At 35.7% G+C, this 23,664-nt stretch overlaps 1 protein-coding gene across 10 annotated transcripts in view; it reads left to right on the forward strand.

The window, feature by feature from the left end:
- Positions 1–23,664, forward strand: part of LOC120625613 (uncharacterized protein ZK1073.1) — a 76,100-nt gene that overhangs the window by 41,900 nt on the left and 10,536 nt on the right. For 9 of the 10 annotated variants that reach the window (XM_039892689.1, XM_039892691.1, XM_039892690.1 and 6 more), the window contains 6 exons: positions 12,486–12,536; positions 15,288–15,351; positions 16,929–17,046; positions 17,952–18,273; positions 20,804–20,925; positions 21,940–22,102. In XM_039892689.1, the coding sequence (XP_039748623.1) occupies positions 12,486–12,536; positions 15,288–15,351; positions 16,929–17,046; positions 17,952–18,273; positions 20,804–20,925; positions 21,940–22,102 (840 nt within the window). The remainder of the gene's footprint in view (positions 1–12,485; positions 12,537–15,287; positions 15,352–16,928; positions 17,047–17,951; positions 18,274–20,803; positions 20,926–21,939; positions 22,103–23,664) is intronic. The other variant, XM_039892686.1, reaches the window with a different exon arrangement.

Raw genomic sequence — 23,664 nt, forward strand, 5'->3', positions numbered from 1 at the left:
GCAAACACGCCCTTCCAGTTGTGGGAATCGAACCAACAGCCTCACAAATTACAACCACCACGTCCTTCAGACCGGAACATAGCATTGCAACAATGCTGCTTTGCGTCAGAATAAGCATGGCAAAAGTTATTGCCCGGTCAAGCTCTGTCACTAAAAGCTATAATAAGCGGCCGAGTGGCGCAGTGGGCAGCTACCCTGATTTCTGAGTCGATTCCCAACAGTTTTCAGTATCTGGGTGTTTATCTGTATATTATTAGTATTTATGAGTATTTTATTCATAAAAAAATAGTACACATAATACAAGCTACGCTTACTTTGGGGCTGGATGGCGATGTGTGTCGTAATATATTTACTTAAAAAAAAAAAACTGCATTGGAATTGTGTGTTTTTACTTAGAAAGTCAGTCTTGCTACAGTTTTATAGGTTCAGATTATCCCTAATAGATATAGAGAAGGCGCGAAGTAAACAATAAAATTAGGGCCAATTACTATAAAATCAGCGTCAGTATTCATTATAGATCTGCGGCTTCGTTAGGCTATGTTGAAGATATATATATCGTACTAGCTCTTGCCCGCGACTTCGTCTGCGGTTCATTTTTTTTTTAAATTATTCAGTATCGCTAAGCCTTAAATGAGTACAGTAGTTATATATATGTATAACATGTGTCTGTCAATTAATTATAGACAAATACTTTGCAATAAAATAAAATTGCGACTATAATTAAAAATCTAAGCTATCCTATCTCTTAAGTTGGAGCAGACTGCTCACGGTGTGCCAATTAAATTTAAAATCGGTTAAGTAGTTTAGGAGTCCATCGCGGACAAACATCGTGACAGGAGATTTATATATATTAAGATTATTTCTAAGTATATACTTCTGCGTTGGTCTGTTGTTACCAGTTAGCATGTTTGGTAAGGTCACAAGGTCCTGCCATCGTGGATTCGATTCATCAGCTTAAAAGTACTTTACTAGTAATTCTTGGTAAAAACATGAAGTTAAGAGATGACTGTCTGCGAGAAAAGGGGATTGACAACGCAATTTTCTAACTTCGAGCTACGTATTTCTTCGCAGAAAAATTCTACACCTCATGTTTGTGGGCGCGACGTGGATAGACTTATTTTTTTCTATAAAGATAGACTAGATAATTAAAACATATAGTTAGTTATCTCGTGTCGCGCATTCATAAACTAAGTACATCGCAATCCGTACTCAAAAATGAAAACCGCTAGTTATGCCAAAGTAAATAGAGACTTCATGATTTAATGAGTTTATTGAAAGTCAAATGATATGATCATTTTGGTTTTTAAAAAGTATAACACCATTTCTGTTTCTTTTACACGACTGCAGAGTTATATTTTCAGGGTTCATGTATTTATTTGTAACTAAGCAACTACAAGTTAGCCCTTGAGTGCAATCTCACCTGGTGGTAAGTGATGATGCAGTCTAAGATGGTAGCGGGCTAACCGGTTAGGGAGTATGGTAGTCATACCCCTAATAGGTTTCTACGCGACATCGCACCGGAACACTAAATCGCTTAGCGGAACGTCTTTGTCAGTAAGGTGGTAACTAGCCACAGCCAAAGCAAACCAGCCGACCAGACCAGAGAAAATTAAGACATTATAAATTCCCAAATCGCCCCTGCCGGAAATCGAACCCGGGTCCTCATACCGAACTATTGGTCCTATTAACTTATGGGTCTCAGTTTCTTAATTCCATCATAACTTCTAAATGCGCGAACATATTTCGGTTTATGAGCTACTTTTAGAATCCTTATAATCCAATCCACATCAACAATCAATTTAAAAAACAAAAAAATTATATATACCAACTTTTTTCAAACCTTAAAATTCTAATAGTGTTGGACAGTGGTAATTTTTTAAAATTACATTCTTGTTTTTAATTGCTTTTTCTCATGGCCACACAGCCCGAAATACTTCGTCAACAAGTCTATACTCAGCTCAGGGGTAGAGTTGTTCTTGACAGAGCTTGTTCGGAGAAGTAATATCGCCATGCTTAATTTTGCCGCAATTTTGGCACATGAATTCAAATTCAAAATTCATTTATTTCAAGTAGGCCTAATATAAGCACTTTTGAAACGCCATGTCTGTCTGTGTGTAGTGACTCTACCACCGGTGTGGCTAAACACCTTCGCCTCAGGTGAATGGACACAGGGCGGCATGTTCAAGGACGTGGTGTTGTATGTCCTGCGAAGTGTTGCTTCGTTTGTAGGCGATAGTTTTGCACTTACAATGAGGGGGACCATCTGTTCTTCGTCAATAATTACTATTAAAAATTCTCTATACTGATGGATAAATCCATTTATAAAGAATTTTCACAAAACGGTAGGAGAATAGAATAGAATAGAAGTCTTTTTTTTTTTTTTCTTTTCAAAAATTTTATCTTTAGCCTCATTCTACGTTTGTAGAGAGAACAACACTAACAAGAGGTATTTAGTACATTGAAAATAACTACGATTTACTAGGGAAATAATAATAACAAACTAAAATTAATAGTTACAATAAATATAAGAAGTCTTTTTTGCACATGCAAATAGAAAGCTAGGTTAATAAAACAAACGACAATACAAAATAAATGTGCAAAGGCTAGCAGTGATCTCCTCCAGACAACCTTTGCTTGTAGAACTGTTGGTTTGGTAGTATATTAGGTACATAAAACGGGATAGTGCAATAACCAAAATTATTAATTATATACAGTACATATACTATACATACGAATACTGCATATATATAGTTAAAATATTTACATATCTATACAAACTTGAATACATACATTTAAACGTCACAGAAACACAAAGATAAATCAAACTCTGCAATTTTCTTTTGCACAACTTTTATTGACTTCTACGATAACAATATGAAGTTCGGTTTCAAAGTCCTTTCTGTAAGCAATACGTAAACAATTCAACTTGTATTGCAATGAAAATTCGGAATTTTTATTACGCTCCTTTCCTCCTTTTTATTGGAAACTAGCTGAAGCGTGATAGCCCAGTGGGCAGGCACTTCGACTTCACTTTCGAACGGCCGAGTGTGAATCCCAGCACGCACCTCTAGCTTTTCAAAGATTTGTGCGTTTTAACCAATTAAAGTATCACTAGCTTCAACGGTGAAGGAAAACTAAAGAATTGTCCATAACATTCTCAAAAGGTGCTTGGAGTCCACCAATCCGCACTGGTTCAGCGTGGTGGACTATGGGCTTAACCCCTTCTTATTGTGGGAGGAGAACTGCGCCCTGAAGTGCAATGGGTTGATAATGCATTAAAATGGCATAAAATGTGAAAATCCACCTCTGTTGCCAGTTATATGAAATTGTTAGGGTAGGGGCGTCTAACAAAGCCAACAAGAGGGACATGCCGTGATGGTTTCCAGTTTGGGTATTTCCAAACCATAACCTTCATCAAAGCTTTTCCCACGCAAAAAAAAAGGGTAGGCAACGCTTTTATGCATGTATGAAGTGCACACCACTGGTAACTAGCCCCGGCCGAAGCCTTCCACCAGACCAAAACAATTTTATTAAGTACCGTTTTGTGAAAACGCTACTCTATTGCGAGTCTACATCGTCAAAGTCAAATACTTCTTTATTCAAATAGGCACATAGATGGCACTTTTGATGCGTACATTATATTATGTAAAATATGACATAGGAGTGAGTTGATGGCGATAAATAAATTCGTCAACTTAAAACTAAAGCTACGAGGGTCCCAAACGCGCCCTGGTCTAAGACGTCATTTCGAGGGCCCAATAATTTTAGGCCGGCAACTTCCGATGTCACGTCGCAAGTTACGTCGTAGAAATACCTAGCTAGCTATAATTTGTTGTTTTGCGATGAACTCGACCCATCAACCTACCAACCCACTCAATTGGCCTCTAGGACAATAGCTGTTCCTGTAAACAGGACATACGCAGTGTTATTATAGAGATGTTCTAAATCTAGATCTGTACTAATAATAAAGCTGATGAGTTATTTTTTGTTTTTTGTTTGCTCAATGAAGATAAATTACTCGTATCATACGTGTAAATGGGTATATAGTGAGTCAAGTAGCCCGCCAACGAGTGGGTGGTGCGTAAAGGAGTACCCCCTCCCTCGCGTCATCTGCAATAGCTTTGCTTGCACGCCGGTACTTTCAATGAGTATACAAAGAAGTAGATTCACTAGATAATGAAACTAGCTTTTGCCCGCCGTTTCGCTCCCGTTAAGTTCAATTTTTGATTTGGTAAATTTCAAATACAAAGGTTTAATAAAAGTTTTGCTGCTCATAGAAAAATATGAACGTAAATTACTTAAAAAATAAGAAACTTTCAATTACATGATGATGGTGAGTTTCATCCCCTATTCGAATTGGAATTTTGGAATTGGAATTTTAAAATTTGTGAAAAACGTATTCTTTATTTTTAATCGAAAACCTAAAATCAAAGTTTCATGGATGTAACTTGAAAAATAAATTGGTAAATGAAGGATTTTATACAAACTCTCATCCCCCATTTAACCCTCTTAGGGTTGGAATTTTCAAATATCCTTTCGTAACGGATGCCTACGTTGTAATAACTATCTGTGTGCAAAATTTCAGCCCGATCCGTCAAGTGGTTAGAGCTGTGCGTTGATAGATCAGTCAGTCAGTCAGTCAGTCATCTTTGCCTTTTATATATTGATGAAATGAAATCAAAATTCATTTATTTTAAGTAGGCCTAGTTTATAAGTACATTTGAAACGTCAAGTCAGTCCGTTTGTAGTGACTCTACCACCGGAGAAACTCAGCAGATTGCTCTTATTTACTTATGACATATATGCTACGGTTGTGCCTACTCGAAGACATACATTTTGAGTTTATTATTTATATCGTAAGATGGTATCATATAGTATTATCGTAAGATGGTGCTGCATTCAGTTCCACTAGTAACTATGTGTGTACATTGCAATCGTTGTTTTGTCTGCTACCAATGATTTAATATGTTACTACGTTGTTGTTATGGTCTTTGGAACCAGTACAGTCGTTTTATTACCATCTTGTCAGTTTGTAAACAAATACGCTCTGCTCCGGGTACTTGTGCCAATAATAAATGAGAACTCAATAAAAAAGTTAAATGACTTTACCTAAGCTTCAATACAAAATTAAAAGTAGATATGCTGTCAGGCGTCAAAAGATGTAGTATCTGACCTAGGATTTAGGAAACTATTTTTGTAAGTTTGCCAGTGAGTAAGCCAATGGGTGCTTAGCGTTCGAAAAACCACAGAGTCAATCATTATAAACATCATATTATTGCAATGAGCTCGAACTCGGCCCCCGAAAGTGAATTCGATGTGTTAACCACTGTTCTATTACCGCTCAGAGTTCATACTAATAGTTTGAATGCGAAAGTGTGTTTATATGTATTTTCGTCGTTACTTTTCACCCTAATTACAACGCAAGCAACCAATCAACTTGAATGATCGAATGAATGTATGAATGAATGAATGAATGAATGAATGAATAAATACACTTTATTGTAGACCAAAGATAAAAGTAGTTACAAAGATATAAAGAAATTGGAGCAAGAGGATACAATTTGGTGTCCGAATCACTACATAGCGATCTCTTCCAGGCAGTCAAAGGCGTAAAACATAGGTATGAGTCAATTAAGATGTAACAATTACTCCAATATATAAATATATATTGATTTATTTGTCGCGTTAGTTTGAAGGGCGGGGGTTTTTATTCGAGGAAAACAAACGGTTCCTACGGCATTTGTAAAAAAATAATCCTGTAATAAATGCGGAAGTAGAACGTGTAACGTAACACATCTCATCAATCTTATTTTAGGTAACAAAACTATATGTTATAAGTTAAATAACAAAAAATTTAAATAGCTCTAGATACTAAGCTTCTTTCTTCATTCATGTGTTTGTTCTTTTTTTTGTCTCGTTTTTCTGAGTGGTGTACAAATAAAGAGTATAAATAAATAAATAAATAATAAGCTTATAGTTAAGTCGGACTCATTATATTTAGACCATGAAATGAATGAATGAATGAATATACTTTTATTGCACACCACAAAAAGCACATAAAAAATATATGTATGGTAATGGTTTATGCTAAGAATATGTATGGTATCGCATACCTATTATATCTTTGATCGAAGCTATTTAGTTATGTTAGGTGCATGGAAAACATTATTATTCATATACTATAATTAACTTATACTCGTAATAATTATTGTAAACTGATATCTTCCACACACAAGAGTGTTAAACTCAGCAGTTTACAAAGTACATTATGATATGATAATTAATAGTGAAAACTTTATTGACTTGTGTAAGATCTATAATTAAGTTTATCCATTGTAGAAATTTATTTATAGCTGTTTGTTTTCCAAAAAAAAAAAAAAAGGACTTGGTAGCCTTGCTCGATTATTGCGCTGATATTATTGCCAAACATTAGTATAAATATAGAGCTATTAGTCACAGATTATAGACTTATTGGTCACAGACGCGATAGTAACATAATCAATGTCAAAGACCCACAATTTTTTAGCACTACGATGTCTAGTATACTTTAGTTATCATCTTTATATTAACACGTGAAGCAAAAACTTTGTACTCTTTTGTACGAAAATTGGGCGAACGGACGAATATGGAATTTCCCATACTTATAGTTTATGTAGAGAATAAGATCAGAATACTAATATTTATTTTAAAATTATGCGTAATAAAGACTTTAAATCAAAAACTAAACTTTTCACACACTAAATTTAACAATGATAAACTTATTGAACTTTCGACGGCCGATTGGCGCAGAGGGCAGCGACCCTGCTTTCCGAGTCCAAGGTCGCGGTTTCGATTTCCACTACTGGAAAATGTTTCTGTGCACATGGATGTTTTACAGTGTCTGGGTGTTTTTTCTATATTTTATAAGTATTTATGGATATTGTTCATAAAAAAAATTCATCAGTTATCTTAGTACCCATAACACAAGCTACGCTTACTTTGGGGAAAGATGGCGATGTGTGTATTGTCGTAGTGTGTTTATATTATTTAAATTAATTGTGGTCGAACCTGTGGGCGACCATTGCCGTCTTTATCTAGTAATACTTAGGCATTTGTCAAAGTCAAAGTCAAAGTCAAAGTCAAAAATATCTTTATTCAAGTAGGCCCACAGGTGGCACTTTTGATGCGTACATAAGAACCACACGGTAGTGAGATGATGGCGATAACCACATTCGTAAACTTAAAACTAAAGCTACGAGGGTTCCAAACGCGTCCTGGTCTAAGAAGAAGCCCACAAAAAACTTAGCCGGGTGTTTTTTTTTTTTTTTTGTTATCACCATCTCACAATGTCATTTTAAATTATTAGAAGAGCAACCTGGTTAGAGCAATAATTTACACAATTTGTCGCTTGACATAAAGCAAGAAAGTGTCAAAACTTACGTTTAAGCTTTCTTCCACTTGTATGAAGGTGGTGGTACTCTAGTTTGTATCATATGAACCTACTACTGCAATGATTAGTTCTGCCGTTAAGCAGTATTACTATGCTCCAGTCTGAACCGGCGATAGAGTCACTACACACAGATAGACTTGACGTTTCAAAAGTACTTATATAACTATCTAGTATATATTACTACTTACCTACCTCCTATTTTATATAGTTATTTCAAAAAAAAAATAATTTGATTTTGATTTCTGTTTGAATTTTGAATGGAATGAATGCCGGTGTCTTAACAGTGCGGCAATTTATAGGATGTATTCCTTGCTTGCCCTGGGAAGTGTTGCTGTAAGACGATGGTTTTTCACTTACCATCAGGTGAGCCATCTGATCCGTCTGATTAATATTAAAAATAATCCACCCTAACGTCAATCTGTTTGTTTGTTCCTTTGCACGGGTAATTGGTTGCCTAAAGCGCGTATAATTCGTTGACATTTAGTTTCTGACATTTTTCATGCCATTGGGTTTTATATGCGTGAAATTGCGTAGGTACCTAGTTGGAATATCCAAATCTGCCAATAGGTAGGTGCAAGTTTTATTGCCCAACACTAGTTACTACCCGAGACTCCGTCCCAAAATCTCAGTATCATATCAACCAGAGGCGTGCACTGGGTTTCTTATCAGGGTATGCATACAGCGGGAAAATTGCGTAAAACAGCAAAATTCCTCCTCCTGTACAAGTTATATACCAATTTTAGGGTAGGCAGTGCTTTTGTGCATGTATGAAGTGCACGCCACTGATATCAACACATGACCAGCCCGTTACAGGGCACGGTCTCCTCCCACAATGAGAAGAGTTTGGGTTGTAGTTCACCACGCTAGCCCAGAGCGGATTGGTGGACTCCACTCGCCCTTAAAAACATTACGGAGAACTATGCAATCCTTCTTTGTATTTCCTTCTTTGGTTGATTTTCAAAGAATACGTGCTGGCTCAGATACCATATTCGTTGGCTAACTCAATTTTTCTGCTTTCTAAGATGACATCTTGGCTTTTGCCATTCAGTAGTAGACGACCTCCCTGGTGCAACGGTGAGCGCTGTGAATTAAAATATGAGGTCTCGGGTTTGATTCCCCGCAAGGGCAATTTGAGAATTTACAATTTCTGTATTTTCTCTGGTCTGGCCTGGCGGGAAGATTTGGCCGCGGCCAGTTACCACCCGAACGACAAAGCGTTTTAGTGCTTCTGCGATATTGCCTAGAAACCGATTAGGGGTATGGCTACCATACTCTTTAACAGGTTAGCCCGCTACCATCTTAGACTGCATAATAACTTACCACAAATTGTACCTTAGTTTTTTGGGGTTTATACTCATTTTACTAATGAAGAACTAGGCAATGCTTTAATAAGTACACGACATACATCCATTGCTCTCCAATAGTTATCACCTAAGTGTTGGTGAAACGTTTTTGTTCTAAGGACTAAATCATTAGGCATTCGATTTAGGCGATTCCTAGGTTTAGTGAAAACAGTCATTAGTGTTAACACTACGTTGCTCCCCTAAGTTCTGCCTGTGATAGATTAGAATACTCCCTTAGCGCAGTGGAGAGCGCTGTCGTCTATTAAGTGGGAGGTCCCGGGCTCATAGCCAGCAAGGAAATTTAGAAATGGATAATTTCTTAATTTTCTCTTGTCGAGAACATAATGGGAGGCTAATTACAAAAAAGTGCCGCAAATGGATTTAGCGTTCACGATGCTGCGTAGAGCCCTAAAAGGGTTTAACATAACTGTCATACCCTTAACAACCAACATAGATTGCATCATCACTTATCACCGGGTGACATTGCAGCCAAGAGCTAGCTGGTAGTGTATACCTATATCTATATATATGGCCCATCTGATAGTACCTAAGTAGGAAAACATCGATCGCCTAAAAACAGAGTAATATTTCGCAGAGCATGCAAGGTACAAATCCTACAAACTGTCGTCCTAAGTCTATCAACCTTAGGCGTGAAGATAAAGTCAAATATATCTCTATCTTTATATTACCTATATCCCTATCCCTATCCCTACCCCTACTCATATTATAAATGTGAATGTAAGTTTGTTTGTTACGCTTTCACGCAGATACTCCTTAACCGATCCTCATGAAACTTTGTAAACATATTCTTGGAAGTGTTAGAAGTAATATAGGATACTAAATTTTTATCCCGACATTAAGCTCAGTTCCTTTGGGAGAGGGGAAGAAAGTGTTTGACGATTTTACACCATAACTCAGACAAATTATAACTGATATGAAATAATTATTTTTGTACTATAGAGGTTATAATATGTGTTTAATTTTGCCCAAACTTTGTGAAGATCTGATGAATGTGATTGGAGATAGAGGACAGCGGACTCCTCAGCGGCCAGCAGCAAACCCCTTATTTAAGGCTTAGCGATACTGAATACTTTAATTTTTTTTAGAACTACAACTAAATTGAATGCCACATCAAAAAACAAAATCAAACACAGACGAAGTCGCAGGCAACAGCTAGTTTCTTTATAATTCAGATAGGCACAAAGATGGCACTTTTGATGCGTACGTTACATGTAAAATACAAAAGAGAATTGAGTTGATGGCGATAACTAAATTCGTCAACTTAAAACTAAAGCTACGTTCCAAACGCGGTCTGGTCTAAGAAGAAGCCCACCTCACATTGCTATTTAAAACTATATAAGAAGCAACCTGTTTAGAGCAATAATTTACACCCAAGCTTTTTCATCGTTGACGCAGTCCTTTATACTATAATAGAACTTTTCTATAAGCTTACTTTTTTATTAGAATACTTTATTGTACAAATTAAGAAACAATACAAAAAACACACGAGAAAAGAAAAAATTAAACTATAAGCAATTTAAAAAAAAAAGAAAAAAAATAGTTAAATACAGTTGTGTGCAAAGGCGGTCTTATTGCAAAATCAATTTCTTCCAGACAACCCTTGAATACAAACTTTGAACTTTTTAAGAGTAGTTTAAATACCCTTCAGACCTGAACACAACTTGGCGGCAGAAATAAGAATGGCGGTAGTACTTTCCCCGAGAAGCTGTGTAACAAAAGCTTTACTAATAAAAACTGTTACTAACTCGCTACAATATACTTTAAGAAAGAATTAGGTACCTACTTAAATGGCACACTGTGTGTGTGTGTGTCTGAAGCCTAATTTTTCATTGACAGACCAAAGTGATACTTGCATTGTGTATCTTATGACACTAGCCCGAAGGTACATAATCGAGTGATGTCGAGCGACACAATTGTGGCTCGTTATAAAACTAAATTCGTACCACTATTGGCGATATGTCAAAACGTTTTAATTTGTCTGAGTCGTAACCTAAACACTAGTCGTAACTGGCCAACGCAAATTGGGTTATGATGTGAGCAAATAACACAGCAGAAGTACATGAAGGTATTGTAAAACTCTCTGGTCCAGTGTTGAACTCTGATGTTTTATCGATAGAAAGAAAGATATTTTATATTTGCCCACATAATTGCTAACAATTGTATACAAAATTATAACTAACAAAAATACGAACATTTATATGTGGACAAATAGGGTTCCGCCGCAGCACGAAGCCGCCGCTGCGACGCTGGTTTCCAGGGGGAACCAGCCCTGTGTGCTCACAGACGTGCTAGCGACTGCATCATCCATGCCGAAACCTTAAACATAATAAAAATAATAATAAAATACGGTACGAAGTATAAAATTTACGAAGCTAAACTTAGAAGCTAACGACCAAGTCAGCCAGTGTCCATGGTAACGTTAGATTCGCTCTGTACAATCCATCAGAATATGGGTAATTGGGAAGTCCAGGATTCGTTGGGAATTTATATTTTCTGCAGTTTCATTGATTTGGTGTGGGTGGTGTCTAGTTACCGACAAACACTGATTTAGCGTAACGATACGATGACGCGCAAAAATTGATTGAAATATATATATGGACTAGTAAAATACTATAAACTATGACAATTTTCAAATCCACGATGGCCGCCACCACGAAATGGCGAATTACATTTTATTTACGACAATATGGGTATCAAATGAAAGTGCTTGACTAGTAGAATAATGAATAGTGTAACGAAAGTCGGGGTTATTTTTTTAATTTTTAAGTTATATATTGTTACCAATAGAACATAAATACTAAATAGTCATTTATTTTCGTAACCTGAGTACGTATAGTCTATCTTTCTTACTTACTTATAATGTAAACAATATTTGTGTTACATATTAGTGTAAAATATTTTCTAATTGTTAAGAATAACTTTTTATTGTTTGTTTTTTTAATTGCACTTTTTTTACATTTTTAAACATGCGGTCACACTCTCAAGTTACAATGTCAAGTGGACTGATTACTTAATAACTAGGGTTATCACATGGAGAAATTGCCCCAAGCAATAACATATAAATTAAAATTGAAAAAAACCCACGCCTTTCAATATACAAAACAGCGAGCAATTAGCGACTGAGTGATCTTAACTAGGTATACCTACTAATAATATAAGGAAATATTGTTTTGTTGTTTGTACCCAGTAGGCTCCGCAATGACTCCGAGCCATTTCTTTGCTAAAAAAGCTAAACTATCACGAAGTAAAATTGATTTTTATTATTTGTGAAAAATAATTGAAGATTCGTAAGAAAATTTCAATAATGTTTTTGAGTATAAAATTCATTCAAATTCAAAATTCATTTATCTCAAGTAGCCCAATATAAGCACTTTTGAAACTTCAAATCTGTCTGTTTGTAGTGACTCTACCACTGGTTCGGATTAGGAATTAGGCAGATTCTACTGAAAAGAAGCCGGCAAGAAACTCAACAGTTACTCTTTTCTAAAATCAACAATTAACATTATACAAAGTCTAATTTTTGATGCGACTTCGTCCGAGGTTTTTTAGGTTTTTTTCAATAATATTATCATAGTTCCATATGAGGTACGAAGTTTAAAAAGCAAACTAATGGAGGGTACCAATAAATTTTGGAGTTATGTACACAATAGTTATTTAATCTTACCTACTGAACGTGTTTTCTTTTGTTTCAGAAATACGTGGTCAGCACCGACCGTAGCGGCGATATACACGTTCATGTTCAGGTGAGTGAAAAGTTACAAAGTAACTCGACATAACTAAAAAATAAATCCTTTTTTATCAGAAAACATGAGCTGGTTGTTTTTTTTCTGAACGAATTTACTATGTTATCAGCTCTACATTTTTCGAAAATGGGTTTTCACTCTGTTAGCCGGCGGCCCAAGACATGGGAATCCTTTGAACCCAATTATACTTTTAAATCAGTCAAATCAGCATCGAAAAGAAGGGAAATTACCATTTTGAATTTCCATTTGTTAGCTAAAATGTTACCTCAAAGATGCCCCATAAAAATTGGTTCGAGCAGCCTCCAAGTGTTATTACACACAAAAAGTACAGAGTATCTAGTGGGTTATTCTCGGCCTCCCTTTTGGGGGTATCCTCTTTACGCAACTCTCACATTTCGGAGTTACGTGCGTTTTAAGCAATTAAAAATTACTCGTTTTAACGGTGAATGAAAACATCGTGAGGAAACCTGAATATCCGAGAGCTCCCCATGTTCCTAAAGGCGTGTGAAGTACGGTGTAAACTCATGTCTTTCAGGTCTTCTACCTGTGCCCTTTAGTGATGATGAAGAGATTTGTAACAGTTATTTAACGATTTTAAACAAAAAAAAATCACACAAATGCGCGGTCCGCACTAGAAACATATAAAAGGGATTCGTTAGCATATGCGGTGTAGCTTGCCCCCTCGTGCGTGACTCTTTATATACCAAAATGATAGGAAAAAGGTGCTCTAATGTAGCAGGAAAATTGGCAATATAAGCGCCAAAAGTGCCTTCTCGCGGCGTTACTGAAGTATTTCCTGGCCATTATCCCATCATATCCACATCCCTTTATAAAGATTATTTTCTGTCTTATGTACCATCCTACGTAATGAAGCGTTTCTTAAACTGCCTCAACGTTTTGAACGTAATAGCACTTCATTTAATTCAAACCAACCAATACAAAAAAGGGAAGGTCATTCTGGCGCTTCCTTTGTTAACAATTCTGGTTTTTTTATTATTGCATCATTACCAAAGTAGTGTGCTTAATTTCAGATAAATTGAACGCCATCATCAAATTTTTGAACTAGTAGTAACGTTTTCAGTTAATTTGTAAACTAAGGTACACCTATTGAAGGAACTGAAGGCTTGTGAAACGAACCTAACTACTAATTACCTATGGTAATTCCAAATAAAGACTGACCAGCTTCGATCGATCCGTGTACGATCGACGTATCTATCTAGTGATAAAGAATTGAATTAAAATAATTATTAAATAAAGTATTAAATTTTTGACTAATTTTTCACGCTGCATATACCAGGGAATTGTTCCAAGGCATACGCAGGTATTTATTAGTTACTTGGAGATTATTATGAATTAATTTTTACATCATTATGTATAAACTGTTTTTTTACAGTGCTGCAGTATTTTTACTAATAAACTTGCTCAGAGTTGATCACACACTATTGTGAAATACGTTAAAGACGTTTGACATCTGCAACTGCCCCAATTACTAACTCACTACCAACCAGTTGCCAACTCGTCTTTATATAAAACGTGTAATTTATAAGCGACCGGGATAGTAGGGAAAACGGGTGATCCTTCTCTCCCCGGATACGGCTCCGCTCTCATCTCCAGCAAGATAGAAATATAATTGTAAAAGTTTATATTGGAAAAGAGCAACTACTGAGTTTCTCGCTGGCTCTTCTCGGTTGAATTTGCTTTTCGAACCTCTGGTAGAGCCACTTAAACTAATTCACTACATATTTGACTTGTTTCAGAAGTTCTTATAAAAAAGACTTAAATATATGAATTTTGCAAATGTTGGAAATGTTAGTGAATCGGGCAGCTGGAAGTACAGTTAGGGAATTTAAGCGAGGTTCACACTGCCGCGTTTAACCCGCGTCTTTATCGGCGTGTAAAGTTTAAGTTAGTGTCATGCGTGTTCAAACGCTTCTTGTTATTGGGTCATACGCTGGACGCAAATTTCAACGCTGCTAAGGACGCATGTTAATATAATTTGCATCTATTTTGGCTGTGTGCGATCAATATCATCATCAACTCTTCTTTATACTATTCTTGCTTTAGTTATTAAATACGATTATTTAGTTCTACTTCTAATTTTACAAACATATTCATATTTTTAACTTATTTTTTTTAATTTTTTTTCGTTTCTTCACTTTATTTTAGCTCTCTTCTTTTCAGGTCTTTCCTATTTCATTAATCATACTTCAACTAGATCCATTATCTTCAATTCTGAAATGGTAAAACAAAACTTCCTCCAGATTTTTCACAGATTTAAACTGTTTTAAAAGTAATTCACATAAAGTGACGGATTATATGGTATTGCCTCAGAACAGTGACTTAAGTCATAAAATATTAAGTTGTAAAGACTAGCCTAGCTGCTACTTTGTCCAGGCATTATTTCCATTTTCCCGGTTCCCGTGGTAAAAAGAAGTCTAGAGCGATCTTTATGAAGTTCTTTACCTACTGAAACTTTGCATTCATATCAGTAAAGTTTTTCCCGCACTTAAAATATCTTTACACTATTATTTTTCTTTATAAAGTTTTCTTACCACCTGTGATTGTCCCAACCAACTGTTCCGATATAAAATCTAACAGACTTGTTTTTGGAGACACTATTGTTTAAATAATAAAAATACAAATCATCTAATTTGAATCTCACTAAAAAAAAGAACCTAAAACCTATATTGGTTATATAAAAAAAATTGTATCTGAGGTAATTGAATAAGGAGAGATGTTTCTAATTTCCAGGGTGATCTGAGCCAGCAGGACAAAAGATGCGTTTTTATAACCGTCCACGACCTTGGAACTAACCGTAAGTAGATTTTCTTTTACCTCACATCCCGACGACATTTGGAATATTATCACACTTTACAATTACATTATAAATGAGAGTGTTTGTGGAGATATTTAGATTTTTCTGATTCAATTGGGCGAAATAAAAGCTGTTCAGTAGCTTTTACATTCGTTGCATAGGTTCTCCAGCTCGTACTATTATAACTAAACACTATATTTCCTACGAAGTTTGTATCTAGTAATTGGACGGTAAAAAACCCGATGATGACGATAATGAAAAACATTTACTTATAACTACAATGAGGCTGGTAGTGTTGCCTATTTAAATGACCAGGCTTGTATAAGATTCTTTCCTGGCCTTGTTTAAGATTCTTTTTAAAATTTTTTATTGATCAATTTAGATTAAAAAAATTAACGATAACTCACTCTGTCTCAAACCAAACAGGGTTTATCTGACAAGGTATAGTGATATATTTTTTTTTTTTTTAGTTCTTTTATTTAAGTTGTAATCACAACCTTACCAGTAGTCCGTGCACAACATAGCAAGTTTATGATTACAACTTGTACATAGATGACAGATATATATAGGTAACTGACAATTGTGTGAAGATGTACTCAATTGAATTATGTTATGTGTTTTATATTAAGTCTCAAGAAGTCAATAGTCACAGACGGCTCATGACCTTGGTATTGGGAAATAACTATAATACACTAATCACTGCTGGACAGTAGATGTTGATCGATTTATGTAGTGATAGTTCTAAATTTACATGGATGTGTTCAATATTAAAGTCATCTATGTATGGGAAATTTCATGAAGAACTCAATCAAGCCTAAAGCTTGATTGGCAGAGCACTCAAAGCGTGATATCCACAAGTCCGTGAACCAATTAATTTTCAATTCAAACCCGCTTCGATATACTCTTCGATATATATTATGTTTGGCAGCAGGTTGTGGTACATATAGTTAGTTATTTCGTATATATGGTTAGATTCACTTTGGTCAAAGAAAAGAAGAGGGCTATTCGTGCAATATATAAAATGATCATTCAACGGTAATAAATTGGTGAACGGAAAACACAGTTTTGACAAATATTTTAATTTAAATAACTTGAGGGTATGAAAACGGATATAATCGTGACAAAATAAACATAATTAAAAAACAAAAGGCGACCTTATTACTAATAGTGATCTCTTCCAGGCTACCTTTTCAAACGAAGCCAGTGAGACACTAGAGCGGCGAGAGATATTAATAATACAGACATATACAAAGTAATAACTACATGCTAGATAATAAATAAAATAATGAAGATAAACATAATAATACATCTAAACGTCCATATAAATACAAACAAAATTGTAACATTCGGCAAAAAAAAAAAAAGAAATATAAGTAGTCAGAACTCTTACTTAGCAGTAAGAATGCATCAATCAAGTAACTGCTGCTAGACACAGGTGGCATAAGAATGTGGAATTTCATCCAGTAGATCCAGTAGTGGATGTCCATTGTTGATGTGATGATCACTATGATAATGTTGAGAGTTAAGCACCATGATTGGTTGACCACTGGTAGGCAATAAATAGCATTATGTTTTAGACACCTCCATGGTGGACTTTGTCAACTGCCCTGCGATGGCTGAGATCAAGGAGCGCTCGTGCTTCATACACGTCGACGTGCCTGGACACGAGGAGAACTCCCCGGATCTGCCTGAATCGTAAGTGAAATATTGTCTTACTTGAACCAATACGTACTAATTGACCTACTAAAACTAAATCATCCACCCTGATCTTATGGATGCCTAGTATTCTACTTTTATTCGAAACACCAGATCATTTCTACCGCGCACTTGCAAATTGTGGAACAATCTCCCATCTGATGTGTTTCGTCCAAAATACAATCATGGGGATCCGCCCCATGATTGTATTTTGTATTTTAACCCAATTCCTTGAAAGCCGGCAATGCATCGGTGGCTCTCCTGGTGCTGCAGTGGTTTATGGACGATGTTCACTTAACATCAGGTGACCCACTTAACATCAGGTGACCCACTTGCTCATTCGCCCGATGAATAAAATATGAGTTCACTGGTGCAAATTTAGATTTTTTTACTAGTCTGTTATTTCCTTTGAAACCTTTAATTTCTTCATTCATACCTGTTATAAGCAACATAATAAACGTGAGGTTTATGTTTTATGTTAGTTATTATAATATTATTTAAAGAGCATGTTTGGAACCCGCTTATCTTTAGTTTTAAGTAAACAAATGTAATTATTACCACCACCTGACAATAATGGTAACTTATAGTCAGGTGCCTGTGATAAGCCTACATGAACAAAAAGTTTTAGAAGTAGAATTTTGAATAAATTATCTGTAAGACCATTGAATACAAGATTTATTATTTCAAATTAATAAAAAAATACGCATGAAGTTGTTCAGTAAAATATATAATCTAATCTAACATCTACAGATATACAGACAAATAAAAAAAGTAAGTTAAGCCACCTTATCAATAATTAGATTAATTTTATTAATTTTAGGCGTAAATATTAAACAGATTATCTTGATCTTCTAATGTTATAACGCTTTAAGCCACTTGTTCACCTGAAATTATCTCTTCCACAGGTACCCATTCCCCTCACTTCAAACCTTAGGCGAGGATCTAATCACAGTCCTGGATTTCCTCCACGTTCGGTATGCAGTTGGTCTTGGCGAAGGTGCTGGAGCCAACGTCCTCGCTCGATGTGGCATCGCCCACCCTCGTCGTCTCTTGGGCCTTATCCTGGTGAACTGCACTGGATCCACGTCATCAGTAGCAGACGCCTTTCGTACAAGGTTCTCCAGGTGGAGAGGAACAGACATATCGCAGTCTGAAGAAGACTTCCTCATCTACCACAAGTTTGGACACGTGAGTTTTGTGACCGAGCTGCTTGACTCTAGCTATCAGGTATTGCTTTTATTTTTGTGTCTAACAATTACTAATGGGCGTGATGTTTGGACAACATTATCCACGTTTTACTTATTCCTCAATATTTACAACCATGCTTATTTCTGCCGCTAAGCAGCATTGTTGCAATGCTGTGTTGCGGTCCGAAGTGAGTGGTGGCTGGTGTGATTACAGGCATATTAGGTTTAACGACTGCACCTCAGGTTGATAGACACAGCGCGGTACGTTGCAGAACGGGTTCGTTCCATGTCCTGCAAAGTGTTCCTCTATATGTAGGCGATTTATTTCCACTTCCATAAGGTGTCATCTACTTGGTCCGTGAATTATAACTATAAAAAAGAAAATAATAAATAATAAAGTTATTTTTTGTTTTGATTTTGCCATTAAATAACGCAAATTTTATTTATTTAAACTCTTTATTGCACACCAAAAAAATTGCTTACAAAAGGCGGACAGCCAACCTTGAGACGTGCAAGAAAAAAAGCAGTGTGAGTTTTGTATAAACAAAACTTATGATATTATAAAGTATTACACGATATGTATAGATATATTGTTGTAAGAAACATAATACAAATGGACATATATATGTATTAAAGATATAAAAACATATATTTATTTAAGTAAATATAATATAACTAAAGTACATAAATATAATAAATTATATACTTACATAAATCAGTCGACTGAGGGTATGGTTTACGTTTACGCAGGGATTTCACTGGATTAGAAGATGCTCTGGACCTGTCTTTTAAACGAGATTCTATAAGGAAAAAAGAATTAGAAATTGTCAACGCCGACGTTATAAATTATACATTTCTCAATGTTTTAAAAGAAAAATATATTCAAAATGATTCATGATAATTGTGTACAGATGCGTGCCATGATTTATAACAAAAAACGATAATTCAAACAAGGATACGAAACTATGAACAACATTCAAAAAGGCTACATTAAAAGTTTTATTAAAATTAAAAAGTTGAATTAGCAAAAGAATATATTATAGAGTATAAATTATTAAAATAATAATTTAAATTTAATAATTTATACTCTATAATATATTCTTTTATTAATAGATCTTATCATTAAATCACGTAGACCTCAGTTTAACTCAATCTCAGTAAAAAGAATTTTATATTCATCAAACTGAAAAAATATATATATATACGTAAAACATGAATATAACAGATAACCTTATATAGAACATAGTGTTGTCTTTACATCACTGATAATAAAGGTAAGGAAATTGTTTTAACTAATAATTGGCTATGCATATGTGAAGATAGTGAGCTTATGTGAAATAGTTACCTGTATTTATATAAAATAATGCCTGAAAATTGTCTATTGTTTTAAAGCATTTTCCTTACCCGCTTCCTATTTTCTTAGAATGTGCATTGATGTTCTAATTTCATCTGTAAGTATTTTATTACGACAATTTATTTTGCATCATTGTTAAATGTTTGTGTCGTATCATTAAGTTGTTTCATTATTGTGTGGGCATTCTCTTTTCTTCTAAGAAAATAGTCTTACTAACACATTTCCTGTTTTTCATTTTCTATTTTATGTTATTTATATATTTGTGTTTGCATTTTCTAGTTTTCTAGATATCAAGTTATTTATAAATGCATGACTTTACTAAATCTCAATATGTAAGGAAAATAAATAAGCCAAATTGATGGTATATAATCAAAATAGAAATAATATATTCATCATACGGCAATAGCCTTGTGGTTAGGAATCCGGCGTCTCTTTGGGAGGACCGCTGTCGATCTCTGAATCACACCTCTCAATTTTCTAAGTTATGTGCGTTTTAAGCAATAAATATATCACTTGCTTCGAAAATAACGTGAAGAAACCTGCATGAGTTATCTATAATGTTCTCAAAGGTGTTTGGAGTCCACAAATCCGAACGGGGCCAGCGTGTTAGACTACGGCCTTACACCCTTCTCATTGTGGGAGGAGACCCGTACCCACTGCCCTGTGGGCCAGTAATGATGTTGATATGACGATGATGATGATGATGATGATGATGATGATGATGATGATGATGATGATGAATTTCCAAAACACAACACAACACAGAGTCCAACAATCCGCGCTTGGCCTGCGTTGTGGACTACAGCCTTAACCCCTTCTCATTGTGAGGACCTGTGCCCATTAGTGGGACGGTAATGGGTTAATATTGACGGCCGATTGGCGCAGTTTGCAGCGACCCTGCTTTCTGAGTCAAAGGCCGTGGGTTTGATTCCCACTACTGGAAAATGTTTGTGTGATGAGCATGAATGTTTTTCAGTATCTAGGTGATTGTAAGTATACTCTAAGTATTAATGTATATTATTTATAAAAGATATTCATCAGTCATCTTAGTACCCATAACACAAGCTACGGTTAAATTGGGACTAGATGGAAATGTGTGTATTGTCGCAGTGTATTTATTTATATTTATTTATTAATAAAAAAAAATATGATGATGGTGATGTAATATACCGTAAGTATATTAATAATTATTATGAGTTTTTTGTTATATTTGCAGCAAATCTCCAGCGATCCATGCGAGGCAGGTGAGCGCGAGCGTATGTTATCAGAGTATCGCTCACGGCTTCGCGGCAATCTTAATACGCACAACATCAAGCAGTATGTGAGGGCCTTCATACAGTGAGTTCATTTACCTATTAAAACCTTTTTTTTAAATGTATTTATTGTTAACTTATGTATACAAAAAGGGCAATAACTATATATATATATATATAAAAATACTACGACAATAACACACATCGCCATCTAGCCCCAAAGTAAGCGTAGCTTGTGGAATGGGTACAAAGATGACTGATGAATATTTTAATTAATAATATACATATTTACTTATAATATACAGATCACACAGACACACCCACACGCTGAAAAACATTCATGATCATCACACAAACATTTTCCAGTTGTGGGAATCAAACCCACGGCCTTGGACTCGGAAAGCAGGGTCGCTGCCCACTGCGCCAATCGGCGGTCAATTAGTTGAATCTTAATATAAATAAAAACAAATATTATTCTTAAGCGTTTGTAGACAAATTAGAATTTCAAATGAATGATAAAAACCTGAAATAATAGTTAACAAAATTGTAAACGCAATTAAATTAATGAATTTAATGAGTTAGGTGTCAAGATTAACAACCTAGCCAGCAAAATAAATAAATATAAAACACAACTGAAAGAAAGTAAATGTACAATAGGCAGCCTTATCGCTTAAAAGCTCTACCAAGTGGGTGATCTGCGATAATAATTATAGGTTTAAATGTTTTGTTTTTATTATTTTTGAATTTTTGGTTATTGTTATTATTATTGCTTTTTTAAATTTTTAATTTGTTATAACTAACTTATATATGTTTAACTTTTTATTTTTTTGTAATTATTTCTTTTTGTTGTTAAATTCTTCTACTGTAATGTCTTCACTGGGTGTGTTGCTTAATAAATAAATAAAGAAGAATCCCAATATACTAAGAATCCTGTATTTTATAATTATCAATGCGTACGTGTGTAATTTTATTAGTTTGTTTGTCCTTCCTTCATGCCGTTACTTAACAATCGACCGAGAGTTCATGCGCTACTGTTATTCTACAAAACAAACGGTTCCCACGGGACTTGTAAAAAGTGTTTTTTTTTCAAATATCTCAGCCGCAAGGACCTGGTGTTGCGAGGATGCCAGCCCGACATTCTCCTCATCACGGGCTTGCTGAGCCCGTACGCCGGTGTGGTGGAGAAGATGTACAAAGAGCTTGATAAGGAACGCGTCACCATTCTCAAAGTTGATCGTGCGGGAGACGTTCTATCCGAGGCCGTGAGTGACTTCTTTAATATATCATCATTACGATTTTTTAAACCATAATATATACGGCCCGGCCATAATATAAGCGGTGTTAGCCCAGTGGGTACTACCTCGACTTCAATTTCTGGTGAAATCGAATCCCAGCACGAGCATAACCTCTAACTTTTCTAAGTTTTAAGTAATCAAAAATATCACTTGCTACGACCGTGAAGGAAAACATCGTGAGGAAACCTGCATGCCTGACAGTTGCCTAAATAATGTTCTCAAAGGTATGATGACCAACCCGCATTGGGCCAGCGTGGCGGACTACGGCCTTAACCCGTTCTCATTGTGGGAGGAGACCCGTGCCCTGTAGTGGGCCGGTAATGGGTCATCGGAAAAAGATCTCACGGAAAAAGATGGCAAGTCAACTCTTTTTAGGTCGGATCAAATTGTTAAACGAATGAACGCCCTTGGTACGTTTGTGCGTACAAAAATCTTGGTCGAAAAGGGGAAGAGTTCTCGAGTTAAACATAATACTTTTCATATCGATCGTAAAAAAAGTAGAAAAACATGAAAAGACGAGAAAAAAGTTTTCATTTTTTTTTTCATTTCATATAATATTTGTGGTGCCTCCTTCCGAGATCTTTACAGCTGTTGTTTGTACAACGTGTAAATGAAAACTTAAATAATACTTCAAGGCCTTAGAGGTAGTAGATAGATAGATAGATAGATAGATAGATAGACAGATAGATAGATAGATAGTTAGATAGATATATAGATAGATAGGGTTTGACCAACGCTGCGTTTACCGGTGCTGGAATGACGACCACGCACTGGTCAACGCAACGTTGGTCGATCCCCAACGACTCATGACAAAGAAGATTGGTTAAGAGGAAAAAGGCGCGAGGTCGGAGAAGCGAGTTAATTATCATTACGTAACTGCGTCATTAAGTAACATAACAAGTTGTTATGTATCTAAACAGATTTTACAACCGTTAGATAAATTGCCTAACTGCGTCTTTGTAGGTGTTTGATTTCGGACGACGGGATTCTAGGTTCGATTTCTGGGTCAGACTGATAAACGGAATTTTTAATATTACACACTCTATCGGCGGTCACTATTATTCGTTCACCAATTGATTGGTATAAAGCTGTCGATTCGCTCCGTGTCCTTTCCGGCCCTTGTGAGTTTTTGTTAACATTATCTTTCTATAGATGTCCGTTTTTTGTCAGTAAGTAAAAGTAAGTCTACTTGCCCTTTTCCATACCGCGGTGGACTACGGCCTGTTATTATTAGAAGGAGACCCGTGCCCTGTAGAGGGCCAAACGTGGGTTTATAGGATGATAATAAGGTTACGTACTGGAACGCTAAATTCCTTAGTGATCGTGTAGCAAGCAATATTATACCCATCGCGGATCGCCCGATACCTCCCACTTATAAGAAGCGGTGAGCCTGTAGTAAAGTTTTGACGTGACAACGTCTCATAATTCGATGGAGCCGGCTGCACGCACGAAAAAACATGACGTATGCGGCGTTACCTCGTTCTGAGGCGTTCCATTCAAGGCTTGAAGTGCAAGCGAGAGTGCGGAAC

The sequence above is a fragment of the Pararge aegeria genome, chromosome 8 (genome assembly GCF_905163445.1).
Source record: "Pararge aegeria chromosome 8, ilParAegt1.1, whole genome shotgun sequence".
Classification (NCBI taxonomy): domain Eukaryota; kingdom Metazoa; phylum Arthropoda; class Insecta; order Lepidoptera; family Nymphalidae; genus Pararge; species Pararge aegeria.